The sequence below is a fragment of the Symphalangus syndactylus genome, chromosome 4 (genome assembly GCF_028878055.3).
Source record: "Symphalangus syndactylus isolate Jambi chromosome 4, NHGRI_mSymSyn1-v2.1_pri, whole genome shotgun sequence".
Taxonomy (NCBI): domain Eukaryota; kingdom Metazoa; phylum Chordata; class Mammalia; order Primates; family Hylobatidae; genus Symphalangus; species Symphalangus syndactylus.
In genome coordinates, this window is record NC_072426.2 from 14,016,038 (window position 1) to 14,039,544 (window position 23,507).

Genomic DNA, 23,507 nt, shown 5'->3' on the forward strand with positions numbered 1-23,507 from the left:
CCTAGGCCCTGCACTGGTCTGGACAGGGGAGCCTCATTAGCTGTGCCTGTGTCAGTGAAATAGAACATGTTGCCTTTCTGTGTCAATGCCACTATTATAGAAACAATTATGAGATTATAACCTAAATCCACAATGATCGAGTGCTTTTCATTGCTGAGTCCTAAATTATCATGAAGGATACAAACAATTTTAAAAGTACCCAGAGGAGACAGAAAAAAAATTGGTTAAAATTTTGGTCACTGATTCTAAAAGGAAATTGAGATATTCCGCTTGGTTTTTTTTTAATGTTATTGCTGAAGATCAGATGCAAAGATATAAACTCAGATTATACTAAAGAGAAGTAATTTGGCTATTTGAAAGAAATTATTTATATGAAGATTGTTGTAAAAAGAGAGAACAAAAAGTATGTTTTGCCAGAATAAATCCTTATTTTCAAATTTCTTAACAAGAAAAGACTTTCCTCTTATAGCACCATGAGTTTATCCATTGCATTAGAAAACAGGACAGAGTGGATAAAGAAAGTATCCTTAGATTTGGTCATTTTTTTAAAAGACTGTCTTTTCTCTAAACTCCTAGCAAGTAGGAAACAGTGTGTGTTTGTTTTCTTGCTCTTTTTGCTTCCCTTAAATACCCTACAGGGGAGGTCCATGTAAAAAGTAAAATTACCCAAAGACTGTCAACAGAAGGTAATGAGTAACTGCTCTTGATAATTAGTTCTTTGTGTAATTATATATTATTAAACTTCCCTTAAGAAAATTAAAAATACTTCTGAGGTAGTAAAATTACATGCTGAATGAAATAACACTCAAGTATGAGAGAATATTAAAATAGAATATGTAACCAAAACAGCATGGTACTGGTACCAAAACAGAGATATAGACCAATGGAACAGAACAGAGCCCTCAGAAATAATACCACACATCTACAACTATCTGATCTTTGACAAACCTGACAAAAACAAGAAATGGGGAAAAGATTCCCTATTTAACAAATCGTGCTGGGAAAACTGGCTAGCCATATGTAGAAAGCTGAAACTGGATCCCTTCCTTACACTTTATACAAAAATTAATTCAAGATGGATTAAAGACTTAAACGTTAGACCTAAAACCATGAAAATCCTAGAAGAAAACTTAGGCAATATCATTTAGGACATAGGATGGGCAAGGACTTCATGTCTAAAACACCAAAAGCAATGGCAACAAAAGCCAAAATTGACAAATGGGATCTAATTAAACTAAAGAGATTCTGCACAGCAAAAGAAACTACCATCAGAGTGAACAGGCAACCTACAGAATGGGAGAAAATTTTTGCAATCTACTCATCTGACAAAGGGCTAATATCCAGAACCTACAAAGAACTCAAACAAATTTACAAGAAAAAAACAACCCCATCAAAAAGTGGGCAAAGGATATGAACAGACACTTCTCAAAAGAAGACATTTATGCAGCCAACAGACACAAGAAAAAATGCTCATCATCACTGGCCATCAGAGAAATACAAATCAAAACCACACTGAGATACCATCTCACACCAGTTAGAATGGCCATCATTAAAAAGTCAGGAAACAACAGGTGCTGGAGAGGATGTGGAGAAATAGGAACACTTTTACACTGTTGGTGGGACTGTAAACTAGTTCAACCATTGTGGAAGACAGTGTGGCGATTCCTCAGGGATCTAGAACTAGAAATACCATTTGACCCAGCCATTCCATTAATGGGTATGTACCCAAAGGATTATAAATCATGCTCCTATAAAGACACATACACATGCATGTTTATTGTGGCACTATTCACAATAGCAAAGACTTGGAACTAACCCAAATGTCCAACAATGATAGACTAGATTAAGAAAATGTGGCACATATACACCATGGAATACTATGCAGCCATAGAAAATGATGAGTTCATGTCCTTTGTAGGGACAGGGATGAAGCTGGAAACCATCATTCTCAGCAAACTCTCACAAGGACAAAAAACCAAACACTGCATGTTCTCACTCTTAGGTGGGAATTGAACAATGAGAACACTTGGACACAGGAAGGGGAACATCACACACCGGGGCGTGTTGTGGGGTGGGGGGAGGCAGGAGGGATAGCATTAGGAGATATACCTAATGTAAATGATGAGTTAATGGGTGCAGCAAACCAACATGGCACATGTATACATATGTAACAAACCTGCACGTTGTGCACATGTACCCTAGAACTTAAAATATAATAAAAATATATATATAAATTTTAAAAAATACTGAAAAAATAGCATATGTTAAACCATGTGCAAATATAAAATAATGAACTTATGAAGAAGATGCTAGGCCATCAGGTATAATCCAGAGTTACCTGGGAACTACTGTAGACAGACATGGCCTGCTGTGCCTCCATCTGCAGTGTCAATAATTATTGACTGAATGATCAATGAATAACTGATTAAAACACTGATCAAGTACTGGTTTTCTTCAAAGCATGTGTGGAAAAATTATACTCTCATATTGCAAGTGTAATGGAGCTGTAGTTCCCTAATGACTGAATTCTAGTCTTGAGAGTGTGAAAGAGAACAGCAAAATAAGCTTCCATTTTTCTGTCTAGAAAGCTAAAGGTTGAGAAAGAGAACATAAATAGACTAGAAAGTCATGAAAGATATAGTAAAACAAATTTTTTCACAAAAGTCTACTGTTTTATAAATAAAAGCCACATCATGATGTTTGAAAGAAATAATTTATGACCAATAAAAGCAAGTATCATCTTAGTGTAGAAAACTTAAATTCTTTAATTCAGGAAGGTTTATTGATTATTGCCTTATAATTTATAGATTATTAGTTTATTGTGAGCTAATAAGAAAATAAGGATTCTGTAGAATGCAGTCATAAATTTTGAGATTATCCTGAGGAAGAATTTGCTGCTATTTTCCAAGACAGGATATTGGGATATATGGAGCATGAATTTAGCCAGTTGTGGCAATTCATATATTCTTCTACTTTAGTTCTGTTTTCATTATTTAAATTGTTTTATTTGAGACAGATGATTATCTTGGAACATAACACTTTTCTTAATCTATTCAGGTTCCCTTTGTTTAGGTGCCTTAATACCTCATATAAGTTTTACTGCCAAGTGTTTTGATTCAAACATTAATTAAGTTTTAAGTAGTAATCTTAACATAAGCTTAAAAAAATAGAACATAATACTCTTTTCAAATTGCTTATCTCTATCTTTTCTAGAAAAGTTTTTTGAAATGAAGAAAGGACAATGTAAAGATGCTCTAGAAATTTACAAACGATTTCTAACTAGAATGACACGAGTGTCTGAATTTCTCAAGGTTGCAGAGGTAAGTAATATTAAGTTTTCTTGGGAATATAATTTTTTAAATATTTGCTCATGTATTTGGAGTATATAATGGAAGGTATAAGAGAGTCACAGTGTATTAGGGTTGGAAGTGCCTCGGAGTCACAGTATTTTAAGGTTGGAAGTGACTTTGGAAGTCGTCTCATCCAACTTCTCACTCAGAGCTGTACTCTGTACTCCTCCATCCTAATCAGATGATCATTCGGCATTCAAATAAAAGTTTCATGGATAATAAGCTAATTTGCTGCTTTGCAAGGTGGTCCATTCCTGCATTCCACCTAATAGCTATCTTTAATTTTTAGAAAATCCTTTATTTTCATTGAACCTTAGGTTTGTCTTTAGAAAAGTCTGTTTATTACTCTTAGCATGTAAATGATAAATCATAAATTCTGACCTTTCTTACTTTGGCAATGATTTATACACAATGAAAAATAAAACAGAAAGACAGAAAGCATAATTTGTTTTATAAAGTTTATAAATTGTTTCTTCAGGATGTATCTTTATACTTGATTAGAATACCTGTGTAACTATGCAGTTGGTGTTCCTGAAATTATCTGTGAATTGGTACTTTCACTTATAAAATCCAATTAATGATTCATGCTGATATTGGAAATTATAACATTGTTATTATAGTCCTTTGGAAGAATGACAATTGTATTTTTATCTTACATGTCAATTAACTGATTACTAGGAACTGATTGGAATGTTGTATGAAAGAGGTTCTAAGGCTCAGCAGCAAACCATACAGTGCTGCGGATGTGGGACATTCATGCCATGTTTTTGCTGTTTTTGTCATTTTGAGAGTATACTGCAAGAACAAGCATTTTATACATACAATTTAAGAAGTACTCTAGTCCATGCATTGTGTTTAAAATCTTTTATTCATAGAAGTAATAATTGTCACATGCAAATTCTGGGACCAAAATAATATCACAAAATGCTGATTGTTGAACTTTCACCCATACAACATGTAATTAGAATAAAAATCTTTTTTAAATATAAGGGAAACAAAAGGTAAAGATTAGCTTATGTAAATTGTATATATATTAAAGCACATTCATGTTTCTTTCCTCATGGGTTTATCAATGTTGGTAGTCTATAAGAAATGATAGAATTGCTTGAAATATTTTCTTTTGCTGCTATACAGATGTTATTTTTTCTATTTGGTATGATTCTGACATGGTTTAACCGTAATTATCAGCCTAATCTAGTAAAATTTGCCTAATTTCTTTCTGTGAGAAGATACACTATGCCTAAGTACCGAGAACAGATTATTTTATTGTTTCATTAACTCTTGGTGTACATTCGTCTCAGTTTCTCATTTGTTATTGTATATAAGTAAGGAGCTGGCATGTGGCAGTCTGGAGTACACATTTCTCTAATCAGCATTACAAGGCTGGGCTCAAGATTCCCATGAGAAAAGTTCTACTTATGTGTCAATTCCTTCTGTTTTAACATGTATAATTTTACTTATTGTCTGTTGATACCTCATGTTAGCACAAGCCCAACTGAGGCCATTGAGAAAGAGATATACAAAAATCAGATGTCACTGTAAGAGTCTGTCTTTAAATAACTGGATAATAAATTTAAAAATTATTTTTATATGAACATTATGATTAAGACTTTTTCATAGAATGAATACTAATTTACAAAATTATTTTTAATAGAGTAAACATTAAATCACAATGGGACAATCATAACCATTTGTGTTTTCTTTCACATTTAAATCACATTGTTCATAATTTGAACACACAATGTTTGAACAGCAGTGTTGAGTGGTTTTGTTATGATTGGTTAGTATGGAAATTTTTCAACCAATGTACAAATCTCTCTCTACTGTATAGTACTCATGTGGTCTATGTATGGATTCGTACTCAATAGCTCTCCCATAGTTAATAACATTTACCTGAAGAGTCTTAAGAAGACTTCTAGAATATGATTTTCAAAATACAACTTTATATATTGGTTATTTGGGAAACAGTAAGTTTCTTATTGTATTAAAGAAAAGGTAAAGTAGTTGAACAAGTTCAATGGAAATATTCAAATTTCTTAAATTGCTTGAAGTACAGAAAACTTACTGTGCCTTATATTCTTATCTGAAGTCTCCTATGGCAGATAAGTAAAACTTTGTAAAATAATTTTTACAGGTAAGACATATTTCTGCTAAATACTCTTCTCTTTTATAGAACCAAGTTATTCTTAGTTTTCTATTCTAAGGTAGATATTGGAATCGTAGGAGTTACGTCTCCCAGAATATTTGCAGACAGAAAGTGATGAGATTTCTGTAACACACTTCAATCCTCTAATGATATTGTGGTTCAGAAGTTCAGAGCAATAAAAATAGCAGTGTTGAGGAAGAATTCCTAAATTGTCTCTTTGAACACAATTATCCATTTAATGGAAATACATCACCTTTTCCTGAAGTGATTTCAGTATTAGGGATCCATAATATTTTTATTTTAAAAAAATGCCTCTTTCAGTGCCTTCTTAGCACAGTAGGCAGCGAGTCATTCTCATAAAAATGCCTCATTTGTTCATATTAATATTTTTAAATGGATCATCTAAAGTGGTGTGAAAATGTACAAATAAACAGAATGCGGTTGCTTTAATTGATAATTTCCCTAATTTTTAATAATATAAGTGGGTTTAGGGAAGCATCAGTGGCTAAACTGTTCCTAAAGCCAGAGTTCAGTAATTAGAAGGTGAATTCCAGAGAGGGAAGGAAGACGGCCAACTAGACAAAGCTAGCAAATGCCTCTCCCACCAAGAGGAACCAAAATATCGAGTGAATCATCATGCTGATGATCAACAGATCTTTTGAGAGAAAATACTGAAAATCAATAGAGAGGCAACACAGTTGCCTTCAACATAGTTAAGAGGGAGGAAGCTGGGAAGCCTGCTCAGAGCCACCACATGCCAGCTGCAGTAAAACATGACCATAGGTGCCCATCCCCCAAGGCTCTCCATCTTGCTCTGCAGTTCCTGTTCTCTACTGGCCAGGAGCTGCCATTGCTGCAGGACCAGGATGAATGCCCCCTCACCTGCTGGCCTCTCCCAAGATTGCCTGCCTGGCCACTCCCACAGGAGGATATCCACAGCGCAACCCCCGCTTCCCTACCTGAGTGTTTTGCTGGTGGCCTGGAAGCAGTCCAGCACCCCCAGCACAGCCAGTGCTTGACCCCGAGGGGCCAGAAGACAAATCTGCAGGCCTGGTTTCAACTCCCTGGGACTCAGGCACACTGCCCACGAGTATATTGCTGAGATCTATGGCCTGAACTCGAGTGGAGGAAGAGCCTCCAGCGTCAGAACAAAAAGAAGACTGTGACTTAGGTTCTTATGCTGGTGCAGGTTCTTGTACAAATGTAGGAGCTGGGTGTCCCTCCCTTCACAAGACCCATCTGGGAAGGGTGCGGCCTGAAAGCCACAGCTTCTTTCCCAGGGAGCCCTGCAGCCCACATCATCTGGAACAGCTCAGTGATCTGGGAGCAGAAGGCTTGGAACAAGTCTAGCCAGTCAAGATGCTCCCAGGGCAGACACTGGAGGAAGACCTGTTGGGTCAGAAGAGCACAAGCTGAGTGGGCCCGACAGCTGTCTGCCAGGCTGGAAACCCTGGGCCACAGGCACTTTTCCACTTGCATACACATGATACCATTGCCCTGCCCAGGGATCCTTCACCCCAACCCACTGCAACACCAGACTGCTAGTAGTTATATCCCACAACCTGCTCTGACTCTCACAAGCACAGTGGGCCCCCCAAGAGTTAGAGATCTCCTGATGATCTCTCAGCTGGGACCACCCCTAAAGGGAGAGGGTAGCACAGCCTGCCAAAGCCCCCATTTGGGCAAAGAAAACATGGGTGCAGCACCAGTACTTGAAGGGGACAGCACCAAGGCCCAAGGCCTGGAAACAAACTTGGACAGGGAGTTATCTCTTGGCCCCTGCCTCCCCTCCCCAGAGCACTGCCACATACACACTGAAAAATAAGAGGTGCCTGGCTGAGTAAGAGTGTATCTGCTGGCCCTGATGTCACTGTGAAGAGCCATCTACAAGAATGCAACCTGAATTGCACCACCAAACAAAAATACATTGTTTCACCATGCAATACCTCTGAAACGCACCGCAGGAACCCATCTATAACCTCAGAACCTAGAACAGAGCCCTGACCCTCTGACAGCACTCAGAAACGAAACCAGTCAACTATACACAACATTCACCACAGTCAACCCTTAAGGGAAAAAAGAATGTAAAAACAAAAAGCCCTATCCAAATAAAAGCAAATTGACGAAAAGCCAGCTCCCTCAGATGAGAAGGAATCAGCTCAAGAACTTAGGCGATGCAAAAAGTCAGTGTTTTGTTTACCTCTAAAGGATGGCATTAGCTCCCTAGCAATGGATCCTAACCACATTGAAATGTCTGAAATTATAGACACAGGATCCAGAATCTGGATGGCAAGGAAGCTCAATAAGATCCAAGAGAAAGGTGAAATCCAATCCAAGGAAGCCAGGAAAATGATCCAAGATATGAAAGATGACATAGCTATATTTAAAAAAAACTAAACTGAACTTCTACAATTGAAAAGTTCACTACAGGAATTTCAAAATGCAGTTGGAAGCCTTAATGACAGACTAGATCATACAGAGGAGAGAATTTCAGAGCTTGAAGACCAGTCCTTTGAATCAACCCAGTCAGACAAAAATAAAGAAAAAAGGAATTTTACAAAATGAACAAAACCTCCAAGAAATATGGTATTAAGTAAAGCAACCAAACCTACAATTCATTGGCATTCCTGAGAGAGAAGAGAGAGTGAGCAACTTGGAAAACGTATTTGAGGATGTAATCCACAAAAATTTACCCAGTCTTGCTGAAGAGATTGACATGTGAATACAAGAAATTCAGAGAACCCCTACAAGATACTATACAAGATGACCATCCCAAGGCACATAGTCATCAGGCTTTCCAAGATCAACACAAGAAAAAATCTTAATGGCAGCTAGAGAAAAGGATCAAATCACCTATAAAAGGAACCTCATCAGGCTAATGGCAGACTTCTCAAAAGAAACTTTACAAGCCAGAGATTGGTAGCCTATTTTTAGCATTCTTAAAGAAAAGAAATTCCAACTAAGAATTTCATAACCCACCAAACTAAGTTTCATAAGTGAAAGTGAAATAAAATCTTTCCCAGACAAGCAGTTGCTAAGGGAATGTGTTACCAATCAACTGGCCTTAAAAGACGTGCTTAAGGGAGTTCTAAACTTGGAAACAAAAGAAACCTGCTACCACAGAAACACATATAAGTACATAGTCCATAGTTGCTACAAAGCAACTTTACAATTGAGACTATAAAGCAACCAACTAACAATACCATGACAGGAATGAAACCTCACATATGAATACTAACCTTGAATGTAAATGGTACAAACACCTGACTGAAAAGACACAGAGTGGCAAGTTGGATTAAAGAAAAGACCCAACCTTCTGCTGTCTTCAATACATCCATCTCATGTAATGACACCCATAGCTTCAAAGTAAAGGGATGAAAAAAGATCCATCATACCAACAGAAAACAAAAAAAGACAGAGATTGTTGCTCTTGTATCAGATAAAATAAACTTAAAACCAACAAAAGTAAAAAAAAAGAAAAAGTACAAAGAAGGGCATTACATAATGATAAAGGGTTCAGTTCAACAAGAAGACTTAATATTCAGCCAGAGGTGAGAGTTTAGGGGGAAAGAAGACTTAACTGTCCTAAATATATACACACCCAACATTGGAGCACCTAGATTTATAAAAGAAGTACTTCTTGACCTAATAAAAGACAGACAGCCACACAACAATAATGAGGGACTTCATCACCCCACTGAAAGCATTAGACAGATCGTTGAGGCAGAAAACTAACAAAGAAATTATGAACTTAAATTTGACACTAGACCAATTGGATCTGGTAGACATCTACAGACTACTCCACCCAACAACCACAGAATATATGTTCTTGTCACCTGTACAGGGTACATACTCTAAGATCCACCATATGCTCAGCCATAAAGCATATCTCAATAAATTAAAAAAATCAAATCATAACAAGTATATTCATAGACCACAGTAGAATAAAAATAGAAAGCAACACCAAGAGGAACTCTCAAAACCACACAATTACATGGAAACTGAACAACTTGTTCCTGAATGACTATTGGGTAAACAACAAAATTAAGGCAGAAATCAAAACATTCTTTGAAACAAATGAAAACAGACACAACCTACTAAAATATCTGGGAGGCAGCAAAGGCGGTTTTACGAGGAAAGTTTATAGCACTAAATGCCTACATCAAGAAGTTAGAAAGATCTCAAATTGATAAACTAACATCACACATAAAGGAACTAGAAAAACAAGAACAAACTAATCCCAAAGCTAGCAGAACAAAACAAATAGCCAAAATCAGAGCAGAACTAAATGTAATCAACGAGAAGAGGGGATCGTGGTGGATGGGAGGCAGGACTAGATTGCAGCTGCAACTTGAACCGACAGAGCAGCATATGGAGGCTCGCATTGTGAATTTTTGCTCCAGAACGACTGCAGGAATAAATCAGGAAACCTGAGATGACCCACAGACCCCCCGAAGAAAGCAGATTGCTCCTACAAGGCCCAGGAGACACCCCAAATACTGTGAGTGCCCAAACTGTGGAAGTGGGAAAGGGAGATCGTCTGCCCCTGAACACACACCCCTACTGGGGAAACTGTAGGCCTAGATAACAGGAGAAGATTTTGACCTTACCTGGAACTGAGTCAATTTAGAAAGCCAAGCAAAATACAGGGATAGAAGAAGCAGTGAAAAAAATCCCTGTGGGCTTACTGGGTCCCCTAGCAAGCCATTTTTGCCTGGCCTTACAGGGGTGCTTCAGGATGGTGGCCAGAGGCACTGGGAAAAGGCCACAGGGAGAAAGAAATCTCCAGCTGAATTTTTGAGTTTTAACAATTTGAACTGATTGAGAAGCCTCTTGGCCAGAACTCGGGGAGGAGTGTGAATCTGGTGTGCAGACACCACAGGCAGGGGAAGAAGAAAAGCCATATTTGCCTTCCCAGCTGGGAGGTGGGTAGCCTGGGGCAAGTTCTCAGCCCTGCTTGCCCACTGCCTGGAAACACATTCAGTGCTGTTGCTGGGGGGGCACAGTGGGAGTGAGACTGGTCTTTTGGATTGCATGGGAGCTGGGTGAGGCCTGTGACTGTCAGCTTTCCCCCACTTCCCTGACAACCTGCATGACACAGTAGAGACAGTCATAACCCTCCTAGGAACATAACTGTTGACCTGGGAACCTCACCCCCAACCCCCACAGCAGCCGCAGCAAGACCTGCCCAAGGAAAGTCTGAACTCAAACATGCCTAGCCCTGCCCTTGCCCAGTGGTCCTTCCCTACCTACCCTGGTAACTGAAGACAAGGGGCATATACTCTTGGGAGTTCCAGGGCCCTGCCTCCCACCTCTTCCTCCCCATAGCACCACAGCTGACGCTGTCTAGAAAGTGCCACCTCCTGGCAGGAGGCCAACCAGCACAAAAATAGTGCATTAAACCACCAAAGCTAAAAACCCTCACAGAGTTTTCTGCCACCTCCACCAGAACAGATGCTGGTATCCATAGCTGAGAGACCCACAGACAGTTCTCATCACAGGACTCTGTGAGACAACCCCCAGTACCAGCCTGGAGCCTGATAGACTTGCTGGGTGGCTAGATCCAGCAGAGAGAGAACAATCACTACAGCTTGGCTCACAGGAAGCTACATCCGTAGGAAAAGGGGGAGAGTACTACATCAAGGGAAGACCCCATGGGACAAAAGAATCTGAACAACAGCCTTCAGCCCTAGACTTCCCCTCTGACAGAGCCTACCCAGATGAGAAGGAAACAGAAAACCAACTCTGATAATATGACAAAACAAGATTCTTTAAATCCTCCAAAAAAATCACACTAGCTCACCAGCAATGGACCCAAACCAACAAATCCCTGATTTACCTGATAAAGAATTCAGGTTAGTTATTAAGCTAATTAGGGAGGCACCAGAGAAAGGCGAAGCCCAGTGTAAGGAAATCCAAAAAATGATACAAGAAGTGAAGGGAGAAATATTCAAGGAACTAGATAGCATAAATAAAAACAATCAAAACTTCAGGAAACAATGGACACACTTACAGAAATGCAAAATGCTCTGGAAAGTCTCAGCAATAGAATTGAACAAGTAGAAGAAAGAAACCCATAGCTCAAAGACAAGGTCTTCAAATTAACCCAATCTAGCTAAGAAAATACGAACAAAGCCTCCAGGAAGTCTGGGATTTTGTTAAACAACCAAACCTAAGAATAATTGGTGTTCCTGAGGAAGAAGAGAATTCTAACAGTTTGGAAAATATATTTGGGGGAATAATTGAGGAAAATTTCCCCAGCCTTGCTAGAGACCTAGACATACAAATATAAGAAGCACAAAGAACATCAGGGAAATTCATCACAAAAAGAACGTTACCTAGACACATTGTCATCATGTTGTCTAATGTTAGGATGAAGGAAAGAATCTTAAGAGCTGTAAGACAGAAGCACCAGGTAACCTATAAAGGAATAGTTATACCTTTAAAAGTATAACTATAAGTTTAGATTGTAGATTAACAACAGATTTCTCAGCAGAAACCCTACGAGCTAGAAGGGATTGAGGCCCTATCTTCAGCCTCCTCAAATAAAACAATTATCAGCCAAGAATTTTGTATCCAGTGAAACTAAGCTTCGTATATAAAGGAAAGATACAGTCTTTTTCAGACAAATGAATGCTGAGAGAATTCACCACTACCAAGCCACCACTACAAGAACTGCTAAAAGGAGCTCTAAATCTTGAAACGAACTCTGGAAACACATCAAAACAGAACCTCTGTAAAGCATAAATCTCATAGGACCTATAAAACAAAAATATAATTTAAGAAACAAAAACAAAAAACCAAGGTATACAGGCAACAAATAGCACAGTGAATGGAATGGTACCTCACATCTCACTACTAACATTGAATGTAAATGGCCTAAATGCTCCACTTAAAAGATACAGAATTGCAGAATGGATAAGAATTCACCAGCCAACTACCTGCTGCCTTCAAGAGACTCACCTAACACATAAAGACTCACACAAACTTAAGGTAAAGGGATGGAAAAAGACGTTTCAGAAAAATGGGCACCAAAAGTGAGCAGGAAGAGCTATTCTTATATCAGACAATACAAACGTTAAAGTAACAGCAGTTAAAAAAGACAAAAAAAGGACATTATATAATGATAAAAGTCTCATCCAACAGGAAAATATTATAATCCTAAACATACATGTACCTAACACTGGCGCTCCCAAATTTATAAAAACAATTACTAATAGACCTAAGAAATGAGATAGCAACACAATAATAGTGGGAGACTTCAATACTCCACTGACAGCCCTAGACAGGTCATCAAGACAGAAAGTCAACAAAGAAACAATGAATTTAAACAGTACCCTGGAACAAATGGACTTAACAGATGTATATAGAACATTCCATCCATCAACCACAGAATATACATTCTATTCAATAGCACATGGAACTTTCTTTAAGATAGACATATGAGAGGCCACAAAATGACCCTAATAAATTTAAGAAAATTGAAATTATATCAAGCACTCTCTCAGACCACAGTGGAATAAAACTGGAAATCAACTCCAAAAGGAACCTCCAAAACCATGCAAATACATGGAAATTAAATAACCTGCCCCTGAATGAGCACTGGGTCAAAAACGAAATCAAAATGAAAATAAAAAAATTCTTTGAACTGAATGACAGTAGTGACACAACCTATCAAAACCTCTGGGACACAGTAAAGGCAGTGCTAAGAGGAAAGGTCATAGCCCTAAATGCCTACATCAAAAAATTTGAAAGAACACAAACAGACAATCTAAGGTCACACCTCAAAGAACAAGAGAAACAAGAATGAACCAAATCCAAACCCAGCAGAAGAAAGGAAATAACCAAGTTCCAGAGCAAAACTAAATGAAATTGAAACAAAAAACAATACAGAAGGTAAGTGAAACAAAAAGCTGGTTTTTTGAAAAGATAAATTGATAGACCATTAGCAAGATTAACCAAGAAAGGAAGAGAGAAAATCCAAATAAGCTCTATAAGAAATGAAATGGGAGGTATTACATCTGACACCACAGAAATACAAAAAAATCATTCAAGGCTACTATGAACACCTTTACACACATAAACTAGAAAACCTAGCAGAGATGGATTAATTTCTGGAAAGATACAACCCTCCTAGCTTAACTCAGGAAGAATTAGATACCCTGAACAGACAAGCAGTGAGATTGAAATGGTAATTTTTAAATTACCAACAAAAAAATGCCCAGGACCAGACAGATTCACAGCAGAATTCTACCAGACATTCAAAGAAGAGTTGGTATCAATCCTATTGACACTATTCCACAAGATAGAGAAAGAGGAAACCCTCCCTAAATCATTCTGTTAGCCCAGTATCACCCTAATACCCAAACCAGAAAAGGACATAACCAAAAAAGAAAACTACAGACCAATATCTCTGATTAACATAGATGCTAAAATCCTTAACAAAATACTGGGTAACTAATCCAACAACATATCAAAAAGATAACCCACCATGATCAAGGGTTTCATACCAGGGATGCAGGGAAGGTTTAACATACACAAGTCAATAAATGTGATACACCACATAATCAGAATTAAAAACAAAAATCACATGATCATCTCAATAGATGCAGAAAAAGCATTGGACAAATTCCAGCATCTCTTTATGATTAAAACTCTTAGCAAAATTGGCATACAAGGGACATACATCAATATAATAAAAGCCATCTATGACAAACCCACAGTCAACATAATACTGAATGGGGAAAAGTTGATAGCATTTCCTCTGAGAACTGGAACAAGACAAGGATGCCCACTCTCACCACTCCTCTTCAACTTAAGTACCGGAAGTCCTAGCCAGAGCAATCAAACAAGAGTAAGAAATGGCACCCAAATTGGTAAAGAGGAGGTCAAGCTGTTGCTGTTTGCTGATGATATGATTGCTTACCTAAAAAACCTAAAGACTCCTCCAGAAAGTTCTTAGACCTGCTAAAAGAATGCAACAAATCTTCTGGATACAAAATTAATGTGCACAAATCAGTAGCTCTTCTATACACCAACATTGACCAAGCAGAGAATCAAATCAAGATCTCAACCCCTTTTACAATAACTGCAAAAAAATAAAATACTTAGGAATATGCCAAACCAAGGAGGTGAAAGACCTCTACAAGGAAAACTACAAAACACTGCTGAAAGAAATCATAGACAACACAAATGAAAACACATCCTGTGTTCATGGATGGGTAGAATCCATATTGAGAAAATGACCATACTGCCACAAGCAATCTACAAATTCAATGCATTTCCCATCAAAATTCATTATTCTTCACAGAATTAGAAAAAAACAATTCTAAAATTCATGTGGAACCAAAAAAGAGCCCACATAGCCAAAGCAAGACTAAGCAAAAAGAACAAATCTGGAGGCATCACATTACCTGATTTCAAACTACACTATAAGGCCATAGTCACCAAAACAACATGGTACTTGTGTAAAAATAGGCACATAGACCAATGGAACAGAACAGAGAACCCAGAAATAAACCCAAATACTTACAGCTTACTGATCTTCAACAAAGCCAACAAAAAGTGGGGAAAGGACAACCTTTTCAATAAATGGTGCTGGGATAATTGACTAACTACATGTAGGAGAATAAAACTGGATCCTCATCTCTCACCTTATTCAAAAATCAACTCAAGGTGGATTAAGGACTTAAATCTAAGATCTGAAGCTATAAAAATTCTAGAAGATAACATTGGAAAAACCCTTCTAGACATTGGCATAGGCAAGGATTTCATGACCAGGAACCCAAAAGCAAATGCAATAAAAACAGATAAATTTCTGGGACTTAATTAAACTGAAGAATTTTTGCAAGGCAAAAGGAATAGTCAGCAGAGTAAACAGACAACCCACAGAGTGGGAAAGAATCTTCACAATCTATTCATCTGATAAGGGACTAATATCCAGAATCTACAATGAACTCAAATCAGCAAGAAAAAAAAAATCCCATCAAAAAGTGGGCTAAGGACCTAAATAGACAATTCTCAAAAGAAGATACACAAATGGCCAACAGACATATGAAAAAATGCTTAACATCACTAATGATCAGGGAAATGCAAATCAAAACTGCAATGTGATACTACCTCACTCCTGCAAGAATGGCCATAATCAAAAAATAAAAATAAAAAACAGTAGATGTTGGCATGGATGTGGTGATCCGGGAACACTTCTACACTGCTGGTGGGAATGTAAACTAGTACAGCCTCTATGGAAAACAGTGTGGAGATTCCTTAAAGAACTAAAAGTAGAACTACCATTTGATCCAGCAATCCCACTAGTGGGTATCTACCCAGAGGAAAAGAAGTCATACTTGCACACACATGTTTATAGCAGCACAATTCACAATTGCAAAATCGTGGAACCAACCGAAATGCCTACCTATCAATGAATGGATAAATAAACTGTGAGATATGTGTGTATATATATATATATATATATATACACACATATCTCACAGTTCATATATATATATATATATAATGGGATATTACCTAGCTATAAAAAGGAATGAGTTAATGGCATTTGCAGTGACCTGGATTAGATTGGAGACTATTATTCTAAGTGAAGTAACTCAGGAATGGAAAACCAAACATTATATGTTCTCACCCAAAAGTAGGAGCTAAGCTATGAGGATGCAGAGGCATAAGAATGATACAATGGGCATTGAGGAAATCAGGGGGAAAGGGTGAGAAGAGGGTAAGGGATAAAGACTACAAATAGGGTGCAGCATATACTGCTCGGGTGATGGGTGCTCCAGGATCTCACAAATCACCACTAAAGGACTTAACCATGTAACCAAATGCCACCTCACCTGTTCCCCAATAACCTATGGAAATTAATTAAATAAATAAGTGGAATTGACACCCCCAAAACATACAAAGAATCAATGAAATAAAAATTGGTTCTTCGAAAGGATAAACAAGATTGATCGACCACTAGCTAGATTAACAATGAAAAAAAAAAAAAGAGAGAAGATCCAAATAAATACAATCAGACAGACAAAGGTGACATTACAATTGATCCCACAAAAATAGAAAAAATCCTCTAGACTACTATGAAAACCTCTATGCACACAAAGTAGAAATCTAGAGGAAATGGATGAATTTCTGGAAACACACAACCTTTCAATATTGGACCAGGAAGAAATTGAAACTCCGTTATTGGTCTGAAAGACCAATAACAAGTTCTGCAACTGACTTCAGTAGTAAAAAAAATCTACTAAGCAATAAAAGCCTTGGACCAAATGAATTCACAGCTAAATTCTATCAGATGTAAAAAAAAGAACTGGAAGCAATTCTACTGAAACTATTTCAATCAATTGAGAAGGAGGGATTCCTCCCTAACTAATTCTGTGAAACCAGTGTCATCCTGATACTAAAATCTGGCAAAGGCACAACAAAAAAAAAAGAAAACTACAAGCCAATATCCCTGAGAAACATAGATGCAGAAATCCTCAACAAAATAATAGCAAATCAAATCTAGCAGCACATCAAAAGGTTAATTCACCACAATCAAGTGGGCTTTATTCCTAGGATGCAAGCTTGGTTCAACATATGCAATGTAATTCACCACATAAACAGAATTAAAAACAAAAACCATATAATTATCTCAATAGACGCAGCAAAAGCTTTCTGTAAAATCCAACCTCCCTTCATGATACAAACCCTCAACAAATTAGGCATTGAAGGAACATACTTCAAAATAATAAGAACCATCTATGACAAACCCACAGCCAACATCACACTGAATGAGCAAAAGGTGGAAGCATTCCCTTTAAGAACTAGAACAAGACAATGATGCCCACTTTCACCACTACTATTCAGCATAATACTGCAAGTCCTATAGAGCACTCAGGATAGAGAAAGAAATAAAAGGAATCCAAATAAGAAAAGAGGAAGTCAAACTATCTCTCTTTGCTAAGGATATGATTCTACACCTAGAAAATCCTCAAGATTCCATCAGAAAACTCATAGACCTGATAAACAACTTCAGTAAAGTTTCAGGATACAAAATCTACCTGCAAACATCAAAACCAATAGCATTTCTATGCACTAATAACTTCCAATCTGAGAACCAAATCAAGAATGCAATCCCATTTACAATAGCCACAAAAAATTGAAAACCTAGGAGTACCTCTAACCAAGGAGATAAAAGATCTCTACAAGGAGGACTACAAAACACCAATGGAAGAAGTCAGAGATGACACAAACAAATGGAAAAACATTTCATGCTCATGGATTGGAAGAATATATATTGCTAAAATGGCTCTACTGCCCAAAGCAATCTGTAGATTCAATGCTATGTCTATCAAATTATCAACATCATTTTCCACAGAACTAGAAGAAATTATTCTAAATTTATATGAAGTCAAAAAAGAGGTGGAATAGCCAAAGCAATCTTAAGCAAAAAGAACGAAGCCAGAAGCATCACCTTACCTGACTTCAAACTATACTACAAAGGTGCAGTAACCAAAACAGCATGATACTGGTACAAAAACAGACACATAGAACAGTGGAACAGAATTGAGAACCCAGAAATAAAGCAGCGTACCTACAACCAACTGATCTTTGATAAGTTGGCAAAACTAAGCATAGCAAGGGGAAAGGACTCCTTATTCAAAAATGGTGCTGGGAAAACTGGGTAGCCATATGAAAAAGAATGAGACTGTATCCCCCACCTATCACCACATACAAAAATTAACTAAAGATGGATGAAAGACCTCAAACTATAAAAATGCTGGAAGGAAACTTAAAAAATGCTAGAAGGAAACTTAGAAAATACCCTTCTGGACGTTGGCTTTGGCAAAGAATTTATGATCAAGTCCTCAAAAGCAATTGCAACAAAAATTAAAATTGACAACTGAGACCTGTTTAAACTAAAGAGCTGCACAGCAAAAGAAACTATTAACAGAGTAAATAGACAACCTACAGAATGAGAGAAAATATTCATCACCTTTGTTTCTGACCAGTGACTAATGTCCAGAATCTATAAGGAACTTTAATAAATCACCAAGAAAAACAACCCCATTAAAATTAGGCCAACGACATGAACAGACACTTCTCAAAAGAAGACGTGTAAGTGGCCAACAAACATATGAAAAAATGCTCAACATCACTAATCATCACAGAAATGCAAATCAAAACCACAGTGAGATACTATCTTACACTCAGAATGGTTATTGTTAAAAAGCCAGAAAACAACATGTTGGCAAGGCTGCAGAGAAAAGGGAACTCATATACACTGTTGGTGGGAATGTAGTTCAGCCACTGTGGAAAGCAGTTTGGAGATTTCTCAAAGAACTAACAATAGAACTTCGTTTGACTGAGTAATCCCATTACTGAGTATATACCCAAAGGAAAGTAAATTGTTCTACCAAAAAGACACATGCACTCATATGTTCATTGCAGCACTATTCAAATAGCAAAGACATGGAATCAACCTAGGTGCCCATCAGCGGTGGACTGGTTAAAGAAAATGTGGTACATATGCACTGTGGAATACTATGCAGCCATAAAAAAGAATGAAATCATGCCCTTAGCAGCAACATGAATGTAGCTGGGAGCCGTTATCCTAAGTGAACTAATGCAGAAACAGAAAACCAAATACCACATGTTCTCACTTATTAGTGAGAGCTAAATCTTGGGTACACACATACAGATGAGAACAGTAGACACTGGGGACTCCAAAAGGAGGTACAAAGGGAGGAAGTCAAGGTCTGAAAACCTTCCTGTTAGGTACTCTGTTCACTGTCTGGGTAACAGCATTAGTAGAAGCCCAAACCTCAGCATCATACAATGTACCCTTGCAACAAATCTGTACTTATACCCCTGAATCTGAAATAAAAATGGAAAATTTTTAAAAAGAAATAATAATATTTGGTAGTTGCAAGAAAAGTAAAGTCTGGAATTCTGGATTCAAACTTTATTTGATCCAGAGAGATTAGGGCAAGTGCTCTACGTCAGTGGTCTCAACAGCAAGTGACTTTGCTTCCCTCCCCTCCTCAAAGAATAGCATTTAGGGATGTTTTTTGTTATCACACTGGAGAGGGTGGCTACTAGCATCCTGTGGGTAGAGGCCAAGGGTGCTGCTAAACATCCTACAATGCACAAGATACCTCCCAACAAGAATTATCTTCCCCAAATGCCAGTAGTGCCAAGACTGAGAAACCCTGCTCTAGACACAGAGAAGAAAGAGGAAAGAAGGTAGTTCAGCATTTGACACACAAATGGATCTTCTGATCTCCAGTTTGGTTTATTGTCTTTGTAGCAGCCCAGCACTTTTGCTTCATGTATTTACTTCTACATTTCCATCAGTATAATCAAAGCTCTTCATTTCTCAAGGAGAGATACTTTGGCTTAACCCACTTTGTTTCTTTGAACCTCAATTTCATTATTTATATAAAAATGATACGATTGAACTTGTGATTTGTGTTTTTCCCCAACTTTTCACTTTGAATAATTTTCAAACCTACAAAAGAATTGTTGTATAATGAACAAATATGGTCTCTTCATTGATTTACCTTTATTAATATTTTTTCATATTTGCTTTTCCTCCCTTTTCTCTTTCTCTGCCCCTACCCCCATGCTAACAAAATTAACAATATGCATATACTTTTATCTGGATATAATTCCACTTCTACAAGTATATCATATAGATATATACACACACATGCAAAATGGTGTGTGCAGCACTGTTTGCAATGGCAAGAGATCAAAAGCAAATTTAGTGTCCATTAATAAGTTACTAATTAAATATAGTACAAAGAAGTCCTATGCAGCTGTTTATTAAATGAGGACATTCTGTGTGTTGATATGGATATATGTCTAAGATATATTTTTAAGTGAAAAATATAAGTTCATTATATATAATGTGCTATTATTTGTATTGTAATGGGGAAATAAGTATATATTTGTATAATTTCATATTTCCTTGAATATACATAAAGAAAGTCTGAAAGGATACATAAGAAACTAACAAAGTTAGGTCTGTGGGAGGAAGAGCGGAAATTATACCCTGAATGAGTTTTAGAACTAAGTGAGCATTCCCTATCCAGAAGGTGGGCATAATTAACTACTAAATTTAGTCTAAGCAGTGTTTTACATTTTGAGCTTCTGTTAACTAAGGAGGATACCATTGCATTTTATGCTTCAATTTATTGTCATTTGTTTTTGGATTCTAGTAGAATTCTATACATTTGTTATATCTAGCTATATTAATGAAATTACTATTCTAATATATTGAGTGAAAAACTGCATAAAAAGCATATGATCCAAGTGAGAGTGATATATAAAATAATTCGTTTACACCAATATTGAGCTGTTTTAACTAATTGTGTAGGTGATCTTCCATTAAATGAAAAAAATTAATTTTAAAAGTTCTTCTAATTTCTAATTTTTTTAATCCACAGCAAGTTGGTATTGATAAAGGTGACATTCCTGACCTCACACAGGTAAGCAACTCTCCCAGTGGAAGATTCAGTATGCATGAGATTATTACAACATATATTGCCACAGATGGGCACAGTCTTGTAAGCATTTCATGCATTTTGAATTTAGGCCAACCAACTTTCCTGGAAATTATTCTACTTTATTTATTATTTCTAGCCATTGAATATATTTCTGGAGGTAATAGGAAGATTTTCTTGTTCTTATGATAGAGTTTTCTCTTTAAATGCAACTGAATTTAGTAAATGAACTCATCTTTTCATTTTAAACTTGACCAAAAGGAAACCTTGAATAACGTTAACAGAAGTGCTTTGGCTATTAACAGTCACTATTTCTAGGCCTGATAATCAGAATATTAGAACTTTTCCTCCTGCTTGTCTTCCTAGTTTCCAGCATGTCCCAGATACGAAGGAGACCCATGAATAGGGAAAACTCTGGTGTCACAGTTAAACTACTTGTCTCCCCTATGAAATGGAGGCATGTCCATGTATAAAATAAGCTAATAAAATAGTAGTGGTAGGTGAGCCATTTTTCTGGAGCCCATCTAGTAAATGACAACAATAGAGGGGCTTCTGTGTCAATCATTTTATCTGTGAAGAGGGTACTGTATATGGTTCCTAATATATAGATTCAAGGTCATTCATGGGTACAGCTTTATTGTATAACCTTTCTCATAATTGGCAGGAACTGTTTTTACTTAAGCACTCTGTTGTGGTACATTTATATCCCAAATATGTTATTTAACTAGAAATGATGTTATTGTAGAGATGATAGGAGAAAACATAGAGCTGCTATCTTATATACCAGTAATGAATATATGAACTTTCTGTCCTTGTAAATAGTCATTATAATAGAAAAATAATTGTCATAATGAAAGATACCTACTTTTTAATAATATCAAAGTGCATTTAGTAATTTGCTATCCTTATTATGCCTTGAAATGTTTCCATCTTTAAAATAATATTAATCCTTAGGTTTTTATTAAAAATTAGGGAAACTCAAAGAAATGATCTTCTGTATTTGTATTATTAAAATACCAATTAAATATCAAGAATTCTTTATGAATAAAATTCACAGAGCAATCCAGAACATGATGGCATTGTATTTTTTAGTTAAAAGTTGAGAGATAGTTATTTTTCATAGACAGAATATTGGTATAAAATATTTCGGCTACTGTGAGAAAATAGTGTTTTTTGACGAGGCACATACCTGAGTAAGATATTGGCATCATTTTGGATATGGCCAAAAAATTAAGTATGCATAAAGTACCACTAAAAATCTCTTTATTAGATATAGATTTATCTTTGTAACACTATAATTAAGAGCAAAGAAAATAAGTATGTTTTCATTTAAACTAATCATTTTTAGTAAAATTTATAGTACATTTTAAAAAATAATCCATGTAAGTAATACATGTTAACTTTTAAGACATTAAAATATTTAGCTCTGACATTTAGAAGCTAATGAATAGCTTCTAGAAGTGGCAAATCATCTTAATTTCAACTCTATGGACACCGTTACTGTAGAATAAAAGAGAAACTAGGCTCTCAGTTAAGAATATAGGTCCTCATCTGTCGTACTTAGTTTGGGCAGTCTGAAAGGAAACAAGGAAATATTCAAATGACTACTTAAATTCATTTTTGCTTTTAACATTAGACAATGAGAGCATATCATTGAAAGTAGATCATTGAAATAATATACTTGGATTAAATTTTTAATGATACTATTATAGTCATTATAATATTTATAATCTCCCCCTCAAGAAGCCCAGAAACATTATATTTTACTGAATGAGTTAAGATGTGTGTTTTCATAATTTAGGGAACAGAGGCTCCTCCCTCGAAGAAGATAAAATCTTGCCCTGGGTCTGTTAGAAAGCTATTCTATGGTAGAAATTCATTAGAATCTGTTAGCACTCTATTCTCTTCTTTTGCTATGACCTTAAGTGCCACATAAATTTCAATATTAACATTTATTTTTATGTGATACATATACACCATGGAATACTATACAACCATTAAAAAGAAAAGATCATGTGCTTTGCAGAGACATGGATGGAGCTTGGGGCCAATATCCCAAGTAAACTAATGCAGAAACAGAAAACCAAATACTGCATGTTCTCACTTATAAGTGGGAGCTAAACATTGAGTATATATGACACAAAGAAGCGAACAACAGACACCGAGGCCTACTGGAGGGTAGAAGGTGGTACCCCTGTGACATGCAATTTACCTATACGACAAACCTGCACAAGTATCCCTGAACGTAAAAGATTTTTTAAATGGGGAAAAATATTTATTTTTAAATTACCTGTTCAGGTCGGGCACGGTAGATCACGCCTGTAATCCAAGCACTTTGGCAGGCCAAGGCAGGCAGATCACAAGGTCAGGAGATCGAGACCACAGTGAAACTCCGTCTCTACTAAAAAAGAAAATACAAAAAATTAGCCGGGCGTGGTGGTGGGCGCCTGTAGTCCCAGCTACTTGGGAGGCTGAGGCAGGAGAATGGCGTGAACCCAGGAGGCGGAGCTT

General features: G+C 36.8%; 1 protein-coding gene across 41 annotated transcripts in view; it reads left to right on the top strand.

Annotated features, from left to right (window-relative positions):
* Positions 1 to 23,507, top strand: part of SNAP91 (synaptosome associated protein 91) — a 160,005-nt gene that overhangs the window by 65,972 nt on the left and 70,526 nt on the right. For 35 of the 41 annotated variants that reach the window (XM_063637804.1, XM_055274092.2, XM_055274100.2 and 32 more), the window contains exons 8-9: positions 3,214 to 3,320; positions 20,940 to 20,981. In XM_063637804.1, coding sequence (XP_063493874.1) covers positions 3,214 to 3,320; positions 20,940 to 20,981 — 149 coding nt within the window. The remainder of the gene's footprint in view (positions 1 to 3,213; positions 3,321 to 20,939; positions 20,982 to 23,507) is intronic. The other 6 variants (XM_055274106.2, XM_055274122.2, XM_055274105.2 and 3 more) reach the window with 1 other exon arrangement.